Genomic DNA, 21,457 nt, shown 5'->3' with positions numbered 1-21,457 from the left:
TTGAGCCCATATGACTTCCAGTCTCTGCTGATGTATCTGTGTATGGGTTGGGGAGCACACTGAAACCTATAGCTTTGAAGTCTCTTTTGACTTTTACTTTTCACTAGGTCTGTTTTTCCCCCCAGACAATATTTTTATTTCAAAACAAATTCATGTACAGTTTCTGTGTAAAATTAGAGAATTGTTATAGTTCTACTTTATATTACAAGCACAAAGGCATTATAAGCACACATCTCTAATAGTACTAAAAAATTGATCTATGATTATGGTAATGTGACAGCAGATTGATTTTAAAACTATAGTCCTTAAGTATTAATACCTTAAAATTGATTCCTAGTCATTGGGATTATTTTCGTATTAAAAAAATTACACTATAGTTCATTTCTTGTGTTTCAGATGTATAGCAAAGTGATTCAGTTATACATATTTTTTCAGATTATTTTCCATTACAATTTACTGAAAGATATTGTATATAGTTCTCCATGTTATGAATGGAATACGTCGCTTATCTATTTTATGTATAGTAGTATTTACCTGTTAATTTCATACTCATAATTCATCCCTCTCCACCCCCCACTTTTTGGAAACCGTAAATTGTTTTCTGTGTCTGAGAGTCAGTTCCTATGTGTATATAAATTCATTTGTATTATCTTTTAGATTCCTCATATAAGTGATATATCATATTTGTCTTTCTATGTCTGACTTACTTCACTAAGTATACTGTTCTCAAGGTCTGTTCATGTTGCTGCAGATGGCAATATTTCATTCTTTTTCATGAATAATATTCCACTTTGTGTGTGTGTGTGTGTGTAAGACAGTGATTTGTTGGTGGCACTTGGGTTGTTTCTGTGTGTTGGCTGCTGTAAACAGTGCTGCTGTGAACATTGAGGTGCGTGTATCTTTTTGATTAGAGTTTTCGTGTTTTCTGGATGTGTGTACCTAGGAATAGATAACCTCGGGATTGCTGGATCATATGGTAGCTCTATTTTTAGTTCTTTTAAGGAACCTCCATACTGTCTTCCATAGTGGCTGCACCAATTTACATTTCCATGAATAATGTAGGAGGGTTCCCTTTTCTCCACACCCTCTCTTACTTTTTGATGATAGCCATTCTGACCAGTGTGAGGTGACACCTCAGTGTGGTATTGATTTGCATTTCTTTAATAATTAACAGAGTTGAGCATCTTTTCATGTGCCTGTTGGCCATCTGTATATCTTCTTTGGAGAAATGTCTGTTCAGGTCTTCTAGCCAATTGTTGACTAGGTTCTTTGTTTTTTTTTTGTTACTGAATTATATGAATTGTTTGTATATTTTGGATATTAACCCCTTGTCCATCGTATCACCTGTACATATTTTCTCCTATAAGTTTTCTTTTTGTTTTGTTGATGGTTCTTTTGCCAGACAAAAGCTTTTAAGTTCCATTTGGTACTGTTTGTTTATTTTTGTTTTTATTTCATTTGATTTGGGAAATTGATTTAAGAAAATATTGCTTTGATTTATGTCAGAATGTTTTGCATGTGTTCTCTTCTAGGAGTTTTATGGTGTCATATCTTTAAACCATGAGTTTACTTCTGTATATGGTATGAGAGTGTGTTTCATTGATTTACATGTAGCTGTCCAGCTTTCCCAACATTACTTTTTGAACATACTGTCTTTACTTTTTGAACATACTGTCTTTTCTCCATTGTGTATGCTTGCCTCCTTTGTCGTAGATTAGTTGATTGTAGATGTATGGGTTTATTTCTGGGCACTCTGTTCTGTTCCATTGATCTATTATATATGTCTGTTTTTGTGTCATTACCATGCTGTTTTGATTACTGTAGCTTTGTAGCATAGTCTGAAGTGTGGAAAGTTTGTGCCTCCACCTTTGTTCTTTTTCCTCAGAATTGCTTTGGCAATTCTGAGACTTTTGTCATTTCACCTAAATTTTAGGATTTTTATTTCGTTATTTTATAGAAATCATTTTCAAATCAAGTGTCCTAAATCTTTTCCCTGATGTTTTCTTCAAGGTTGGGTCTATGTTATGTCTTGTGGATTTTGAGTTAATTTTAAACATTTTTGTAAGGTAAAAGTCCAGCTTCTTTCTTTTGCATGTAGACATTCAATTTTCCCAGGACCATTTGTTGAAGAGACTGTCCTTTCCCCATTATGTAGTCCTGACACCCTTTGAAAATCATTTGGTCCTGTATACAAGGGTTTATTTCTGGGCTCTCTGTTCTGTTGCATTAGTTTGTGGTACTGACTTTAATCAGTACCACAGTGTCTTGATTACTTTTGCTTTGTAGTATGTTTTGAAATCAGAAATTGGGAGACCTCTAACTTTGTTTTTTCTCCTCAAGATTGTTTTGGGTATTTGGGACTCCTTGAAATTCCATATGAATTGGAGGATTTTTTTTTTTCTACTTCTGGAAAAAAATAAAGTCATGGGATGTTGATAGAGATTGTATTGAATCTGTAGATTGATTTAAACAGTATTAAGTCTTCCAACCAATCCTTGAGCATAGGATGTATGTCCATTTATTTGTATATTCTTTTATTATTTTTACTTTCAGCAATGTCTTGTAGTTTTCAGTGTATAAGTCTTTTACCTCCTTAGTTCAATTTCTTTCTAAGTACTTTTCCCTTTTTTATGCTATAAAAATGGGATTTTTTTTAACTTCATTTTACTTCTTGTTATTGTTAGTGTATTAGAAGTGTAATTGATTTTTTGTGTGTTGATTTTGTATGCTGCAACTTTGCTGAAATCATTCATTAGTTATAATAGGTTTTTGTGTGTATATGTTTAATGTTTAGAGTTCTATACATATGAGGTCATGTTGTTTGTGAATTGAGATAATTTTACTTCTTTTACAATTCTTCTTCGCCTTTTATTTTTGTTTCTTGTCTAATTTCTCTGGTTTGAACTTCTAGTACTGTGTTGAATAGTAGTGACAAGAGTGGGCATTCTTGCCTTGTTCCTTTGAAGAAAAGCTTTTAGTCTCTTACCATTCACTCTCTTGCGAACTTTTCATTATGTTGAGAAAGTTTTATTTCTAGTTTGTTGAGTGTTTTTTATCAGTATGAAAGGGTATTGAATTTTGTCAAATGCTTTTACTTTGTCAGCTGAGATGATCATGCAGTTTTTGTTCTTTATTTTGTTGTTGATTTTCATTTGCTGAACTGTTCTTATATTCTAGGTATAAATTCTACTTGATCATAGAGTATAATCCTTTTAATGTGCTGTTGGATTTGGTTTATTAGTAGTTGAGTATTTTTGCGATCTTAGAAGATTTCTAAGATCTTATCCATTTCTTTTAGGTTCGTTGTTCATAGTATTCTCTTAACAATAGGTATTATTTCAGTGACATCAATTTTTATGTCTTCTTTGATTCCTAATCCTAGTTCTTGAGTCTTCTTTCTTTCTTTCTTCCTTTTTTCTTTCTTTCTCTCTTTTCTTAGTCTAGCTAAAGTGAAAGTGAAAGTCACTCAGTTGTGTCCGACTTTTTGTGACCCCATTTACTGTAGTCCATGGACTTCTCCAGGCCAGAACACTGGAGTCGGTAGCCTTTCCCTTCTCCAGGGGATCTTCCCAACCCAAGGATCAAACCCAGGTCTCCCTCATTGCAGGAGGATTCTTTACCAGCTGAGCCACAAGGGAACCCCTATTCTAGCTAAGGGTTTGCCAATTTTGTTGGTCTCAAAAAACCAACTCTTGGTTTCAGTCTGCTTTATTGAGATACCAAGACTGGATAGCTTGTAAATAATAGGAATTTATTTCTCACTGTTCTGCACACTTGGAAGCGTAAGATCGAGGTGCCAGCATGGTCACATGCAGGTGAAAGCTTTCTTCTCAGTTCATAGCTGGCACTTCTCACTGTGTCCTCACATGGTGGAAGGGGCTAGGGATTTTTCTGGAGCTTTTTTCATAAGGCACTAATTCCATTCATGAGGCTTCCATCCTCATGACTTAAGCACCTCCCAAAAGCCCCAGCTCCTAGTACCATCATCTTTGGAAGTTTGGATATCATCAGTATATATATTTTGGAGGACACAAATACTCAAACCATAGCAATTTTGTTGATTTTTTAAAATTTTCTTTTGTATCCATTATTTATCTCTGTTCTAATCTTTATTGTTTCATTTCTTCTATGAACTTTGAGCTTTAATGTGTGTTTCTGGTCTCTTGATGTGTAAAGTCACATTGTTGCTTTGAGATCATCTTTTTAAATAGAAGGGATTACTGCTAGAAACTGCTCTCTTAATGCTGCTTTTGCTGCATCCCAGACGTTTTGGTATGTTGTGTTTTCATTTGTCTCTAGATATTTTCTTTTCTTTCTTTCTTTTTTTCTTTTTTCGATGTGGACCATTTTTAAAGTCTTAATTGAATGCTTTACAATATTGCTTGTGTTTTATATTTTGTTTTTTTGGCCACCAGGCATGTGGGATTTTAGCTGCATAACCGGGTATCAAACCCATATCCCCTGTATTGGATGGTGAATTCTTAACCATAGGACCACCAGGGAAGTCCCTCCTGATATTTTCTTAATTTCCTTGTGGTTTCTTCCTTGACCCTGTTTTTGTTTAAGAATATGTTGTTTAATGTCCACATATTTTTGGATTTTCCTGTTGTCTTTCTGTTACTGATTCCTGGTTTCATTCCATTTTGTTTGCAGAAGAAAACTAAAGTATTCTTAAATTTTAAATAAAAGTTTTGTGGCCTAACATGCCATCCCTTTTGGAGAGTGTTTCTGTTCCTTGTGCATTTGAGAAGAATGTATTCTGCTGTTGTTAAATGGGGGAAACTTTTCCCCCCTGTTTTTACCTATATTTTTACTAGCCGGTCTTTATTCTTCTGTATAGATTTATGTTTCCTTTTGAAATTACTTTCCTATAGCCTAAAGAACTGTTTTTAAGCATGCATTGTTGTGAAAGTCAGCTTATAATGAATTTTCTCACCTTTTTTTGTTTGAAAATTTTTATTTCTTACCTTTTGTGGGATATTTCCATTAAATATAGAGTTGTATTTTGATTATTGTTTTCTTTCATCACTTTAAGGAGTCACTGTCTTTTGGCTTGCTTACTGTCTGACAAGAAGACTATAGTCATTCTTGTCTTTATCCTTATTTAAGTAACATGTCTTTTTCCTGGAACGTTTAGTGTTTTCTTCTTCTGGTATACCTCTTAATGCTGGCAGTTTCATTATAATACATTGGATTTGTCTCTCTGTGTGTATTTATCCTTTTAGATTTGGTTAGTTACTTGCATCTCTAGTTTTATTGTTTTTATAAAATTTGAAAAATGTTTGGGCAGTATCTTCTCCAGCCCTTTTTCCTCCTTTTGTCTATTTCTGTTTTTTAATATTTATTCTTCATTTCCATATGGGGCTTAGGCTTTTTCTTTTTTCCTTTATTCTTAAAACATTTTTTTCTTCAAGTTATCTTTTGTGCTGTATTATCTAATCTGTTTAAGTCTTATCCAGTGAAAACTTCATTTCAGATAGTTTATTTTTTTCATCTCTAAAATTTCTATTTAGCTCTTTTTCCTATCCATTTCCATTACATCTCTAAGTACATGGAACGTATTTATATTTGCTTTTTATAAGATTATTTTTGTTAATTCTACTGTTTCTGCCATTTCTATGTCTGGTTTTATTTTGTGTGTGTGTGTTTTAATTGACTAAGTTTTCTCCTCTTTGTGAGTCATAGTTCCCAATTTTTCTTATGTCTGGTAATTTTTGATTGAATTCTTGACATTTAAAATTTTTACATTGTGGAGGCTGGATTTTAAGTTTTTAAAGAGGCATGCCTCTGAGATATTGAGGATTCAGTTTCAAACAACTGCAATAAAGTGAATATTGCAACAAAGTGAATCACATGACCTTTTTGGTTTCCAAGTGCACAGAAAAGTTTAAACTATACTGTTGTCTATTAAGTGGGCAGTAGTGTTGTCTAGAAAACAATGTAATATACCTTAATTGAAAATGCTTTACTGCTAAAAAATGCTAACCATCATCTACTGCTGCTGCTGCTAAGTCGCCAGTCGTGCCCGACTCTGTGCGACCCCATAGATGGCAGCCCACCAGGCTCCTCTGTCCCTGGGATTCTCTAGACAAGAATACTGGAGTGGGTTGCCATTTCCTTCTCCAAAGCATGAAAGGGAAAAGTGAAAGTGAAGTCACTCAGTGGTGTCCAGCTCTTTGCGACCCCATGGACTCTAGCCCACCAGGCTCCTCCGTCCATAGGATTTTCCAGGCACGAGTACTGGAGTGGGTTGCCATTGCCTTCTCCAAACCATCATCTGAACCTTCAGTAAGATCTAATCTTTTTTTCTGGTGGAGGATCTTGCCTTGATGTTTATGTCTCCTGACTCATCTGGGTGGTGGTTGCTGAAAGTTGGGGTTGCTATGGCAATTTATTAAAATAAGACAATAGTGAAGTTTTCAACATCGATTACTCTTTCTTTCCCAGACAATTTCTGTAGCATGCATTGCTGCTTGATAGCATTTTACCCACAGTAGAACCTCTATCAAAATTGGATTCTGTCCTTTTAAACATTGCTAAAGTTTCATCAACTAAAGTTTATGCCGTATTTTACATCCTTTGTTGTCATTTCAACAGTCTTTGTAACAGCTTCATCAGGAGTAGATTCTGTCTCAAGAAATTACTTTCTTTGCTTATCCATAAGAGACAACTCCTCATCTGCTAAAGTTTTATCATGAGATTATAGCAGTTCAGTCACATCGTCAAGTTCCAGTTCCAAATTCTAGTTCTCTTGCTGTTTCTGTCACATCTGCAATATTTTCCTTCACTGAAGTCTTGAACCCCTCAAAGTCATCCATGAGATTTCTACTCAATTCTTTCAAACCATTACTGATGTTGATATTTTGACCTCTTCCTTTCAGTCATTAATGTTCTTATGATTGGTGAATCCTTTCCAGAAGGTTTTCAGTTTACTCTGCCCAGAGCTATCAAGGGAATCACTATCTATGGCACTTATAGCCTTATGAAATATGTATCATAAGGCTATATATGAAATATATATAATACTTGAAATTGCTCCTTGATCACGGGCTGCAGAATGGACATTGTGTTATCAGGAAGGAAAACAGTATTATCTTTGTGCATTTTCAAAGAGCTCTTGGGTGACCAAGTGCATTGTCAATGAATAGTAATGTTTTGAAAGGAATCTTTTTTTTCTGGGCAGCAGGTCTCAAGAGTGGGCTTATAATATTCAGTTGTAAAACAGATGTATTGTCATTCAGGCTTTATTATTCTACTTACAGAGCACAGGCAGAGTGGATTTAGCATAATCCTTAGGAACCCTAGGATTTTCAGAGGGTAAATGAGCATTGGTGTCAACTTAAACTCACCAGCTTCATTAGCTCTTGTCCTATGAAGCTTTGAAGCCAGACGTTGACCTCTCCTCTCTAGCTGTGAAAGTCCTCGATAGTATTTTCTTGCATTATAAGACTGTTGCATCTACATTGGAAATCTATTGTTTAGTGTTGTCGTTCAGTCCCCAAGGTGCATTAGACTCTTTGTGACCTTGTAGACTGCAGCATGCCAGGCTTCCCTGTCCTTCACTGTCTCCTGGAGTTTGCTCAAACTCATGTCCAGTTGAGTTGATGATGCCATCCAACCATCTCATCCTCTGTTGTCCCCTTTTCCTTCTGTCCTCAGTCTTTCTGATCATCGAGGTCTTTTCCAGTGAGTCGGCTCTGCATCGGTGGCCAAAATATTGGAGCTTTGCTTTAGCATCAGTCTTTCCAATGAATATTCAGGACAGATTTCCTTCAGGATTGACTGGTTTGATCTTTTTGCAGTCCAAGGGACTCTCAGGAGTCTTCTCCAGCACCACAGTTCAATAGTATCAATTCTTTGGTGCTCAGCCTTCTTTATGGTCCAACTTTCACATCCACACATGACTACTGGAAAAACCATAGCTTTGACTGTACGGACCTTTGTTGGTAAAGTGATTTCTCTGCTGTCTAGGTTTGTCATAGCTTTTCTTCCAAGGAGGGCTTCCCTGATAGCTCAGTTGGTAAAGAATCCACCTGCAATGCAGCAGACCCTGGATCAATTCCTGGGTCAGGAAGATCCGCTGGAGAAGGGATAGGCTACCCACTCCAGTATTCTTGGGCTTCCCTTGTGGCTCAGCTGGTAAAAAGTCTGCCTGCAATGTGGGAGACCTAGGTTCAATCCCTGGGTTGGGAAGATCCCCTGGAGAAGGGAAAGGCTACCCACTCCAGTACTCTGGCCTGGAAAATTCCATGGACTGTATGGTCCATGGGGTCGCAAAGAGTTGGACATGACTGACCCACTTTCACTCACTTCACTTCGTCCAAGGAGCAAGTATCTTTTAATTTCATGGCTGCAGTCACCATCCACAGTGATTTTGGAGCCCATTAAAATTAAATCTGTCACTGTTTCCACTTTTTTTGCATCTATTTGCCATGAAGTGATGGGACTGGATGTCATGATCTTGTTTAGTGTAGGTGCCTGCCTCTTGCTAGATCTTCTGTATAACTTGCTGCAGCATCTACATGAGGACTTTCTATTTCACCTTGCACTCTCATGTTATAGAGATGGCTTCTTTCCTTAAAACCCATGAATCACCCTTTGCTAGCTACAGACTTTCCTTTTGCCACTTCTTTAACTTTCTCTGTCTTCATAGATGGGTTTCCCTTGTGGCTCAGCTGATAAAGATTCATAGATGTGAAGAAAATCGGGGCTTTGATCTGGATTAAGCTTTGGTTTAAGGTAGTGCTGTGGCTCATTTGATCTAACCAGACTACTAAAACTTTCTCCTTATCAGCAGTAAGGCTGTTTTGTTTTCTTATCATTTGTGTGTTCACTGGAGTAGTGCTTTAACTTTTCTTCAAGAACTTTACCCATACAGCCACTATGGAGGACAGTATGGAGATTTCTTCAAAAAGCTAGGAATAACCTACCATATGACCCAGAAATCCCACTACTGGTCGCACACCCTGAGAAAACCATAATTCTAAAAGAAGACACAGGTACACCAACATTCATTGCAGCACTATTTACAGTAGCCAAACATGAAAGCAACCTAGCTGTCCATTGACAGATGAATAGACAGAGAAGCTGTGGTACATATGTACAATGGAATATTACTCAGCCATAAAAAGGAACACATTTGAGTGAGTTCTGGTGAGGTGGATGAACCTAGAACCTGTTATACAGAATGAGGTAAGTCAGAAAGAGAAAAATAAATATCATATATTAACGCATATATATGGAATCTCTTAATAGAAAAATTGTACTGCTGAACCTACTTGCAGGGCAGCAATAGACATGGGGAACAGACTTGTGGACACAGCGAGGGAAGGAGAGAGTGGAATACATTGAGAGAGTAGTACTGAAACATACCTATTACTGTATGAAAGCAGATAGCCAGTGGGAATTTGCTGTATGACTCAGGGAACTCAACCGATGCCCTGTGACAACCTAGAGGGATGGGAGGTGGGAGGGAGTTTCAAGAGGGAGGGGACATATATATATCTAAGGCTGACACATGTTGATGTATGAAAGAAACCAACACAACGTTGTAAAGCCATTATCCTCCCATTAAAAATAAATTAAAAACAAACAACAAAAAAGAACTTTTCCTTGGCATTCACAACTTGGGTAACTGTTTAGCAAAGGAGACCTGGCTTATGGCCCATCTCAGCTTTTGACAAACCTTCTTCACTAAGCTTAATCATTTCTAGCTTTTAATTTAAAGTGAGAAATGGGTGACTCTTTTTGCTTGAACACTTGGAGGTTGTTTTAGAGTTAGTAATTGGCTTAATTTTGATATTGTTTTGTCTCAGAATAGGGAGGCCTGAGGAAAAGGGAGAGTGATGGGGAATGGCCAATTGGTGGAGTAGTCAGCACAGATAACATTTATTAGGCTCATATGGGTGCAGCTCATGGAATCCCACGGAGAAGGCAATTGCACCGCACTCCAGTACTCTTCCCATGGATGGAGGAGCCTGGTAGGCTGCAGCCCATGAAGTCGCGAAGAGTCGGACACGACTGAGCGACTTCACTTTCACTTTTCACTTTCATGCACTGGAGGAGGAAATGGCAACCCACTCCAGTATTCTTGCCTGGAGAATCCCAGGGACGGAGGAGCCTGGTGGGCTGCCGTCTGTGGGGTCGCATAGAGTTGGGCACAACTGGTGACTTAGCAGCAGCAGCAGCAGCATGGAATCCCAAAACACATTGGAATGGTAATATCTAAGATCATTGAGTACAGATCATTATAAAAATATAATAATAATGAAAAAGTTTGAAATATTGTGAAAATTACCAAAATGTGACACATGACACAAAGTGAGCAAATGCTGTTGGAAAAATGGTACCGATAGCCTTGTTTTATGCAGGGTTGCCACAAACCTTACTTTTGCAACAAAAAACCTCAGTATCTGCAAAACATAATAAAAGAAGGTATGCCTCTATAGACTTGTTCTGGTAGGCAGTTAAGTTACCTTGTAGATTGGCTCAGTGCTTTTAAGCCTGTTTTTAAGCTCCTTTTGGGAAGTCTAAGTAGCCTTTGGGCTTCACTGCTGGCTCAGTAAAGAATCTGCCTGCAATGAAGGAGATGCAGGAGACACAGGTTCAATTCCTGGGTCAGAAAATCCCCTGGAGGAGGCCGTGGCAACCCACTCCAGTATTCTTGTCTGGAGAATCCATGGACAGAGGAGCCTGGTGGGCTACAGTCCATGGGGTCGCAAAGAGTTGGACAACTGAGTATGCACGCATGCAAAGTAGCCTTGATGTTTTGGTAATGCGGTCTCTTTTGTAAAACAAGGCTGTTCTGGGATGTATTCTCATAACTATTGTTGACTTAACTATTGTTGGTGGGAAACATTCTCAGCCTTGTGTGATCTCTGGGAGTTGTTTTTAAAAATCTTTTTTTTTTTCTCCTTAGGAAATTGATTTTGTTGGGCTTTGTAGCATGTTTTTGTAAGCATATACAGATTGGCATTCAGCTAAATAGTCAAGGGAACTGTTCGGTAGATTGGTGGACTTCTTTCTCAATATAGCTGTTTTCTCACAGTCATCAGTTCAGTCAGTTCAGTCGCTCAGTTGTGTTCAATTCTTTGCGATCCCATGAACCACAGCACGCCAGGCCTTCCTATCCATCACCAACTCCCGGAGTCCACCCAGGCCCATGTCCATTGAGTCGGTGATGCCATCCAACCATCTCATCCTCTGTTGTCCCCTTCTTCTCCTGCCCTCAATCTTTCCCAGCATCAGGGTCTTTTCCAATGAGTCAGCTCTTCACATCAGGTGGCCAAAGTGTTCTATAGTGTAAATTTTATTTGCCTTGCCTCTCCAAACACTCATCTTTGTTTCTTTAACTCAGCAAAATTGCTGGGCTCTTTGAGTTCCTCTCTCACTGTGCTACCTTTTGGATATAGCCTTTTGATGTAAAGCCTGGGCGATAGCAGGGCTTTTCTTATGTCTTTTCCTTTTCTTATGGATCACAGTCCTGAAATGTCTGATATCTAATATGTGAAAATAGTTTCTCATATTTTATTTTTTGAGTTTTTTAGCTGTTTACAGCAGACAAATTGTATCCTCTTACTTCCTTGTAGTCAGAAGTGGAAGTCCTGTAACGGACACTTTCAAATTTTTAAGTTGTTTGAACTTTCAGTGACATTCTTGAAAGTGGTCAAGTACTACTTTCTTGTCCTTCATGACCTCATTTCTTAGTTATTGATGTTTTCCTGGGGTCTCTTTTCTCTTTGATCCTTATTTCTTCTTAGACATTTTCTTGATGGCTTCATCCCTTATCATACCGTTAGGCTTCATCTGTGTGCTGTGTGTGTGTTTGTGTTAGTTGCCCAGTCGTGTCCAGCTGTTTGTAACCCATGGACCATAGCCCACCAGCCTCCTCTGTCCATGGAAGTCTCCAGGCAAGAATACTGGGGTGGTTGGCCATTCCTTTCTCCAGGGGATCTTCCTGATCCAGGGATTGAACCTGGGTCTCCTGCATTGCAGGTAGGTTCTTTACCATGATACCAAAAAATGACGTTGCCAATTCAGATCTCTCCTGGGATTCATATAAACAGTTGGTTACTGGAAATCTACATTTGGATGAGAAGAGTTAAACCCAACACGTTCCTCTTCAAGCTTTTTTCTGGTGTTCTTTAGTTTGGTAAATAACGTTACATCTAGTCATTTGCTTAAACCAAAGGCTTAAGAGACATTCTCAACTTCTCTCTTTCGTGCCTCTCCGTATATTTAATCAAAACCACTTTCTGTTGACTGTGCCTGCTCAGTATCTTGATTAGCTCATCTTCTCTTGGTTCTTATTGCCACTGCTACTGTATTCTTTGCGTCCATATTTTGAACAACCCCCTGCTAGTTTCCCTTCTCTACTGTTGCTTATTGCATGTTCTTCCTCTTGATTACAGGGCGATGAGCTTTTAAAAACAGAGCTCCTTAACATGGTTTACGAGACTCTTTTTAACCTGACTCGTTTTACCTCTGCATCCTGATCACTTGTACTTCATTCATATGGAATTACTTTTGGTCTGTCAAACACACCATGTATAATGTCTCTCACTTCTTGTTTCTAGATATTTCTGCCCATGCTATACTGTGGATAACTTTTAAAAACACAAAAACAAATTAAAAAGTTTTCTCTATGACAACCAGTCAAGTAGCCCATACAACTAAAAACTCATAAGTAAAGTCACTACAAGTGTGAATATTTGCAACCTAAACATTTTCTTATCTCTGTGTACAGATAAGAAAAGGACCAAAAACCCAGAAGAAAAGTGAGCAGAGATCATGAATAGATGATTTTGCTTCATGCTATATTAAAAGATGCTCAACTTCTCTCACAGTAGGAGAAATGCAAAATAAATCTGAGTTACAAGTTTTTACCTAATATATTGGCTGAAATCCAAATATTTCCAAATATAGAGTTTAATATATCTATCCAGATATAGAGTTTAGTACTCTCTAGGTGGAATTGTGGGAAAAGAAGGTTTCTCATGTATTACTGGTAGGAAAGTAAATTGGTGTAAGCCCCTCAGAGGGCAATTTGCTGGTGTCAATTAATATACATATATATTGATGTAGCATACAGTTGTAGTAGATAAAATATACCATAATATAATCAATTAGCAATTTTAATAATTAATATCTAGTTATTATAACAGTGATTTTATTATATTATTAAATTTATATTATGAAATATGGTTATACTTATAGTATATGTACTTACTTATCATTATGTATACTTCTATATGGGCTTCCCTGGTGGTTCAGCGATAAAGAATCCGCCTGCAATGCAGGAGATGCAGGAGACAGGTATTCGACCCCTGGGTCGGGAAGAGCCACTGGAGGAGGGCGTGGCAACCCACTCCAGTGTTCCTGGACAGAGGAACCTGGCGGGCTACACTCCATAGGGTCATGAAGAGTTGGACATGACTGAAGCGACTGAGCCACACACACACAGACACACACCCACACGTCTATATTTTGTGTCTTTATATATTTTCTTGCTCTCACAATTTCACATTTGTGAGTTTATCCTGAAGATATATAAGCACATGTATGAGCTGACTTACCTATAAGCTTATTTATTGCAGTGTTTATAAAGCAAAAGGGAACCTAGATATCTATAAGTAAAGGTTTGCTGAGAAAAAAGAAAAGAATGAAGATGCTTTCTATGAATTTATGTTGTAGAGATCTCCACCAAAGATTTTATGTTGTTATGTAAAAACATCAAAGTATGTAACAGCGTGGGTAAAAAAGTATATATTCAGCGTGAGTATGAAATGCTATATTGTGTGTTCAAAGGGGGGTAGAAATAGAAATATTTTTATAAAGGTTTCACAGGAAGGTAATAAAAATGCTTATTCTTTGAGGTGTTTCTGGGAAGATTAAGAACAGGAGTTGCAAGGAGACTATACTGTATATTTTTTTATATTTTTGAGTTTTGAACCATCTGAATATATTGTCTCTTAAAATTTTAAAATCTATAAGAGATCTTATGGAAAATGCTTTTTCTTTTGTTTTTCTCATTAGTAAGCTAAAAAAGCTGAGTGAAGACAGTTTGACTAAGCAGCCTGAAGAAGTTTTTGATGTATTAGAGAAACTGGGAGAAGGGTAAGTACAAAAAATACAAAAGTAGCATTTAGATAATGACAGAACAGTTATAACATAGCATGTAAGATTAGTCCTTCACTAGAGTATATTTGATTGAATTAAACAGTAAGTGTACAGAGGGAATGTAACAATACCTGAACATAGCAAAGGTCATAGATGACAAGCCCAAGCTAACATCATACTCCATAATGAAAAACCAAAAGTATGGGAGAACTTCCAAGATAATAAAGGCCTAAAACACAAAACCAATTAGATCAGTAAGAACAGGGAAAAGGAAATAGAGAAAACAAAAATATAAAATAGGAAGATAAATTTAAGTTGGAAGGAATAAAGTGAAATGTATTTTTCACTAAATATCAGTTCTCCCATAGACCATTTGGGTTAGTTAAAATGCAAAACTTAGCTATATGCTGTTTATAAGAGGCCTGTGTAATACGAAGAGTGGACATATAGTGGTATTTCCTATTAGAGACATCAGATAAGAAAGAGGTAATCACGTCAAGAAAGAAAGCACAAATGGCAATGTTTATATCAGGTAAATTAAAGTTAAAAGATTGTAAGTGAGTAAAGAGGAGTTAATATTCAGATAAAGAATGAAGAGGGATATTAGGTAATGATATGAAAGAGAACTCACAATGAAACATAGTAAGACCCGGTGATGTTGTGAGTTGAGTGTGCATTGTAATTCAGCTTCTGGCAAGATTAGATTTTGGGTTTCAGAGGTCTCAGTCCTGGATGTATAAGAAATGAGATTTTTCTTTGAAGCATTCAGAAGTTTTCTGGATCTCACAATCTTGGCCTGAGAATTTAAGCCCTGAGCTTGTTATATTTGTTTTATGGCTTTTCCAGCTTAGTCAGGAGCAGCCATTCCATTCTGCAGTTTTTGTACTCTTATTTTCACTGTAACATTCAATTGATTCAGGTACTTGATCTTCTAAAGCTTTCCCTAGACTCCAGGACTAAGGATAATAATTTAAATAATCATTTTGCCACCAGATACCTTAGTCTATCAGTGTTCTGCTTGTCCCTTGCGTGAAGTCATTACTATCTTTAAATCTAAGAAAAAACTAATCCAAGATTCCCATTTCTTAAGATTCTTTCCCTTGGAACCACTTCTTTCCCTTGGAACCACTTCCTTCCCCAAAACTGTTGGTAGCAGATCATGGTTAGGAAAAGAAAGGTTACTCTATGAACTCCAGGTATAAAAAGTTCATTATGAAATTTGGAGCTCAAATGACTTGTGGAAAAGCCAGGGATGCAAAGGTTATGGATTCTGTCACTGAAGCTCAGAGAAGCTAGTGCTGAAGATCTCAGTTTGAAGCACTGAAGTGGTGTTTCTCAAAAGGTCACATGGGCTCTGCTGGAATCCCTAAGAATCGTTTAGATGCTCCCACCAACTGTCTTAGTCTGCAGCAGCAGTGTGGTGGTTAGCAGGAAGCTTAGCAGGAAGCCACTGCCTATCTGATATTTGGTCAGGCATCCATCTGCTGCAGCTGTATTTGAAAAGTGATGGTCTTTCCTCAGCTTTTTGCCGTTCAGATTTCATGAATGTTCTTCTCATTGTCAGACTCTTAACTGGGATCCATTCAGGGAAGGGAAATCTGGGAAATGTGATTCCCAGTTTTCTTTTGTAGTAACAGGAAGACCTTAGAAGAGACTGATGGTGTTGCTTAATTGGCAATAGTTAATCTAGCACTGAGTCTAGACTAGCTTTTGAGGGGCCATATATATATATATATATATATATATATATATATATATATATATACACACATACACACACACACACACATACACACACACAGACACACATATTTATGTATATGTGTGTATATATATATGGCTTCAAAGGGGAGATACAGATTTCCCTTGCCCTCTGAAAGTAGAGCATTCTTATGAAACCTTTAGTAAGTTGAAACGTTGTAAAGCAAAGAAGGGCTTCCCTGGTGGCTCAGACAATGAAGAATCTGCCTGCAATGCAAGAGATGCAGGTTTGATCTATGGGTCGGGAATATCCCCTGGAGAAAGGGAATGGCTACCCACTCCAGTATTTTTGCCTGGAGAATTCCATGGACAGAGGAGCTGAAGCAGATACATTACAACACATCTTGCTAACGGTTACACAAAATAAATTGTGAGATAAAGCACAGATCCTCTCAGACAAAGCTCAGAGATATGGTGGCTTGATGCTGAGATGCTGAGTGTAGTTCTAGGAATGAGCTTGGCGGTGCCACTGTTGCTGCTCATAGTGCTTTCTCCCGCTCTAATGGCTCCTGCAAAAATAAATGTTGAATGCTGTTTTTGTTTTCACCTTTTTTTGTAAAAGTGTAAATCCTCTTCAGATTTCTTTTGGTTAGTGAAACAGGTGTGTTAATACAGGCCTTTTGTAAAATGAAGGGGTGTGAAGTGAACTTTTGAAAAGTGGGTTTACCTGTATGTGTGCGTGTGTGTAAATTAGGACTATACACACACACACAAACCCATGGTGAAGGTTTCAGTTACTTGTAAGCAGTCTGAGCAGGCGTGGGACTCTGATATTTTGGGGATGATTTTGCTTCAGGTGAGATCAGCCTTTTCTCCTAACATGAGATTTTGGCTGTTTATTCTATATTCCATTCTTTTAACTTCCATTTATATATCTTCTTAATGCTGCACTTGTTTGAGTTGACAAACCGTAAGTCTATTTCTTTCATTCATAAGAAACATAGTAAATCTTTTTCTGTTAATTTGGTGATTTTAATGAATTTTAAGTCTATAATTGAAGCATTAAAGCTAAGATATAATTCACTTTTAAAATTTATTTCCATTGATTTGTCACCATTGAGTAGTATTTTAAATTAGAAAAGACTATATGTGAACACTCAGACTCTTTCTTTAATAGTTATGATGTTTGAAAGGAAAAAAAATAAAGGAATGTCTCGGTTTCTTTTAGGTCTTATGGAAGTGTATTTAAAGCAATACATAAGGAATCTGGTCAAGTTGTGGCAATTAAACAAGTACCTGTTGAGTCAGATCTTCAGGAAATAATCAAAGAAATTTCCATAATGCAGCAATGTGACAGGTATGAAGAGATTTTATTTCTTTATTTACCTTCATTTTGATAAATTTTGCTAGTTATGTACAATAAAATATTTTCTTTGGTCACCTTAGTTTTTTATTCTGACTTCCCATCAGAAGTGAGACTGATCTTTCAAGAAAGTTAATAGCTTTGTTGGGTTGTCTTAGGACTTTCAGTTCTAAGCAGAAATGATATAAAGCAATGTGTGGTGATAGAATACATTCAGGCACTTCTCTCATTTTCAGGGAAAATTTACAGGTGAAAATTAGCTTTTGATATTAAGGAGAAGTCATTTAACAGTCCTTTTGCTGTAATTTGTTTTAAATAATTAAAAACACTCCTGGAGGAGGTTGCCAATAGATGGGGAAAAAATGGAAACAGTGATAGACTGTTTTCCTGGGCTCCAGAATCACTGTGGATGGTGACTGCAGCCATGAAATTAAAAGATGCTTGCTTCTTGGAAGAAAAGCTATGACAAACCTACATAGTGAATTGAAAAGCAGAGACATCACTTTGCCAACAAAGGTCCATATAGTCAAAGCTTTGGTTTTTCCAGTGGTCATGTATGGATGCCAGAGTTGGACCATAAGAACACTCAGTGCTGAAGAACTGATGCTTTTGAATTGTGTTGGAGAAGACTCTTAAGAGGCCCTTCGACAGCAAGGGGATCAAACCAGTCAATCCTAAAGGAAACCAACCCTGAATATTCATTAGAAGGACTGATGCTGAAGCTGAAGCTCAATACTTTGGCCTCCTGATGTGAAGAACTGACTCATTGGAAAGCACCCTGATGTTGGGAAAGATTGAAGGCAGGAGAAGAAGGGGATGACAGGAGATGAGATGGTTGGATAGCATCACCAACTCAAGGGACATGAATTGGAGCTGACTCCGGGAGATAGTGAAAGACGGAAGCCTGGTGTGCTGCAGTCCATGGGGTTGCAAAGAGTCAGACACAACTGAGTGACTAAACAACAAAAATTAAAACAGTCATGTTTTATGTAACTTTCATGTATACAACAAACATTTACTGGGCATCCCTAGTGTGCCAGGTATTGTCACAGGATCTAGGAATACCAAGGAAACTAAGACATTGTTTTTCTTCTTGAGGAGCTCGTAGTCTATTTGGGAAGACAGATACTTAAGCGAATAGCTATATAGTACAGTGCAGTCATTATATATGTGAGGAGATGTGAGAACAAGGAGGGAGGGCATCTACCTCAGCTAGGAGTCAGGAAGTCTGGAATGCTGAGGGAGTGTAAGTCTGGTGAAGAAATGGAGGGATGAGAGAATGTAGGGAATTAAAAGTAGAAAGGTGAAAAACAGCTCACTGTTATGTGCTATTCTGATAGAGTTTAGAATTACTGGGGTGGAAAGTAAGAGACAGAGATTGGTCTGAAATGAGTTTGGATAGGTAAATGGAACTGACCATGAAGCTGACCTATTAAGTAGCCTGGCCTTTCCTAAGGGATGCAGAGTCTATAGTTAATCGAAGAGGGATTTAGTGTTCTCCTTGTATAAAAGATCTCTAGGTAGGGTTAGCCACCTAGCTTGTGGTATTTGTTCTCATGCTTATTACCTCATAGTTACAAGAGGGCTGCTCCAGTTCCAGCCTTTTATCTCCATTCCAGACAGGAGGAGGAGGAGAAGAAGCAGGAAAGGGCTTTCCCAGAAATCCTCAGCTTATATTTTATTCATTAGAATTGCATCACATGGTGACTTAGAGCTGGTGAACTTAGAGGAGTCTAGACACATTGTCACCTTTAATCAAGTCATTGGGCCCTATTAGTAAGAGATGTATAGAAAACTTCCTTTTCTAAAGGTATATAAGATCCATATATTATAAGCTCTTTGGCTAATGAAGTGCCTGAATAATCCTAGAGGAACTTTGTTGCTTGGATCTGTTGAATTTTGCTCTTCTTTATTGTGTGCTGTATATTTAGATCTTATTACATATTTTTCATGAAGGCCATGTAAAGTGGTTATAGAAAAAACATACATTCCTCAGTTCCCAGATAAAAATATATAATTGCAGAATTTTTCCAGACCTTGCCATTCATTTGATAACTTCATAAGAATGTGGCTCCCATAGTTTGATGTAGATAAGGAAAGAGACTAGACACAGTGTAGTGCTGGGTCCTTCAGTTGTTTAATATTTGCATGTAACTATGATTATTTTATTGTAATGATTAAATGTAGTTCAGTTTCTAGTGTTGTGCTTTAGAGATTTTAATTGAGTGTGGTCTAGGAAAAAGCAGTGTCTCAAATATTACCTATTATACATCTCCTCCCCTAATCTTTGTGCATCTTGGTGCCTATCAGCTCTTGTTCAGATTTCTGCAGCAGCTTCCTGTGTTCATTTTGTCTTTCATTTTTGCCTACTCCAGCCTGTTTTCCCCCCTGAAGTTAGAGTCTTCTTTCTAAAATGCATACCTAATCAAGCCATTCCTTGTTTAAAACCCTTAAGTGGCTCCGCAATGCTTAGCTGAGTCCAGTCCTGAGGATGGCTTGCAAGGTCCTGCATGATCTGGCCAGTGCTTATGCTTCTAGGCTTCTCTTTTACCTGAGTTTTGCTTTTAAGCACCTGTTTACTTGCATTCTGTCACCTGACTCTTACATTCTTTTGAGTCTGGGGTGATGTCTTACCAAGTGCCTTTGGATCCTGCCACAGAGTGGCTATTCAAGTGTTGACCAGTATTAACTAATTCCCATCTCAATGACTCAACTGGAATATCCAGAAGCAACTTTATATTTAACATTCTAAAACCAAATTTTTAATTGTTGAAGACAAACCTTTCAGATCCCTGTTTTGTTAACGACATCATCATCTAGTTAGTTTTTCAAAATAGAACTCATCTGTTTCTTTTTCTTATACCTCTGTTGACACTAATACTTGTAGAGTCTCCTTCTGAAATATCTTCACTATCTTTATCCTTTCTTCATTCCTTGAGAGAAGGAACCATATTTCTTAGCACACATTACAGTACCTTGCACTGTACTTTTTGTTCAATGAATGTGAATAAATATGGTATGGATAAGGAGAATGTGAAAGAGCATTGTAGGCTGAAGGAATCCTAGGGAAATTTGGTGTTTGTTCTTGTTACGTACTTTAAACTACTAAGTGGGAAAAAAAAGTAATGAATTAAAGGGGTAGAAAGTGTTAGTTGCTCAGTGTCTGACTCTTTTGAACCCCTCACCAGGCTTCTCTGTCCGTGGGATTTCTCAGGCGAGAATACTGGAGCAGGTTGCCAATCTCTTCTCCAGGGGCTCTTCGCAACCCAGGGATTGAACCCGGGTCTCCTGCATTGATTGCAGTTGGATTTTTTAACATCTGAGCCACCAGTGAAACCCAAAGAGGGTAGAAAATGTAAACAAATTCTAGAAATTTTGTACCACTTTATAGCAGAATGCCTTACACATAGTAAGTACTTGTCAGAGGATTTGTTGAATGAAGTGGTGAAATGGATATTGATAATTAGGTTGATGCAAACGTAATTGCAGTTTTGGAACATGAATTTTAAATAATTGTAACTAGGCTTAAACACATTTATTGATCAAAATAGAAGCCATTACAATCAACACATTTTTGCCAATGAGAAATAAGTTTTGTTTATTCCTATAGCATAAAAATTCATGCTTTGGGATTCGAGGAACTCTTGGAAAGCATTATCTGTCTCCTGCTGATTGTGGAAGCATTCATTTTCCCTGCGAAAAGTTGTCGGAGATGCTTCAAGAAGTGATAGTCAGTTGGCTGAGAGTTCAGGTGAATATGATGGATGAGGCAAAGTTTTGTAACCCAGTTTGTTCAACTTTTGACGTTTTGGTTGTGCAGCGTGTGGTCTGGTGTTGTCACGCAGAAGAATTGGGCCCTTTCTGTTGAGCAGTGATGGCGGCAGGTGTGGTAGTTTTCTGTGCATCGCATTGATTTACTGAGCATACTTCTCAGATGTAATGGTATTGCTGAGATTCAGAAAGCTGTAGTGGATCAAATGGTCAGTTGACTACCAAACAGTGATCATGATCTTTTTTTGATGCAAATTTGGCTTTGAAAAGTGCTTTGGAGCTTCTTCTTGGTCCCGCCACTGAGCTGGTTGTTGCACAAAACCTGCTTTCGTTGCAGGTCACAATCTGATTGAAAAATGGTTTGTCGTTGTTGCATAGAATAAGAGAAGACAGCACTTCAGAACAACAATTTGTTTGGTTTTCAGTCAGTTCAGGAGGTACCCACTTACCAAGTTTTTTCACCTTTCTAATTTGCCTCAAATGCCAAATGACCGTAGAATGATT

At 37.6% G+C, this 21,457-nt stretch overlaps 1 protein-coding gene across 4 annotated transcripts in view; it reads left to right on the top strand.

The window, feature by feature from the left end:
* The window catches only part of STK3 (serine/threonine kinase 3), a 294,249-nt gene that overhangs the window by 21,058 nt on the left and 251,734 nt on the right, over positions 1-21,457 (top strand). For all 4 annotated transcript variants that reach the window (XR_014057367.1, XR_014057366.1, XM_081503347.1 and 1 more), the window contains exons 2-3: positions 14,035-14,115; positions 17,048-17,176. Coding sequence is in view for 2 of the 4 variants with exons in the window: in XM_081503347.1 (XP_081359473.1) it covers positions 14,035-14,115; positions 17,048-17,176 (210 nt within the window). In the remaining 2 variants the exon portion in view is untranslated. The remainder of the gene's footprint in view (positions 1-14,034; positions 14,116-17,047; positions 17,177-21,457) is intronic.

This window comes from Giraffa tippelskirchi, chromosome 6 (assembly GCF_054371585.1).
Source record: "Giraffa tippelskirchi isolate mGirTip1 chromosome 6, T2T-mGirTip1v1.2.pri, whole genome shotgun sequence".
NCBI classification, from domain to species: Eukaryota; Metazoa; Chordata; class Mammalia; order Artiodactyla; family Giraffidae; genus Giraffa; species Giraffa tippelskirchi.
Note: the sequence above shows the minus strand (reverse complement) of the source record. Positions and strands in the feature narration are given on the sequence as shown.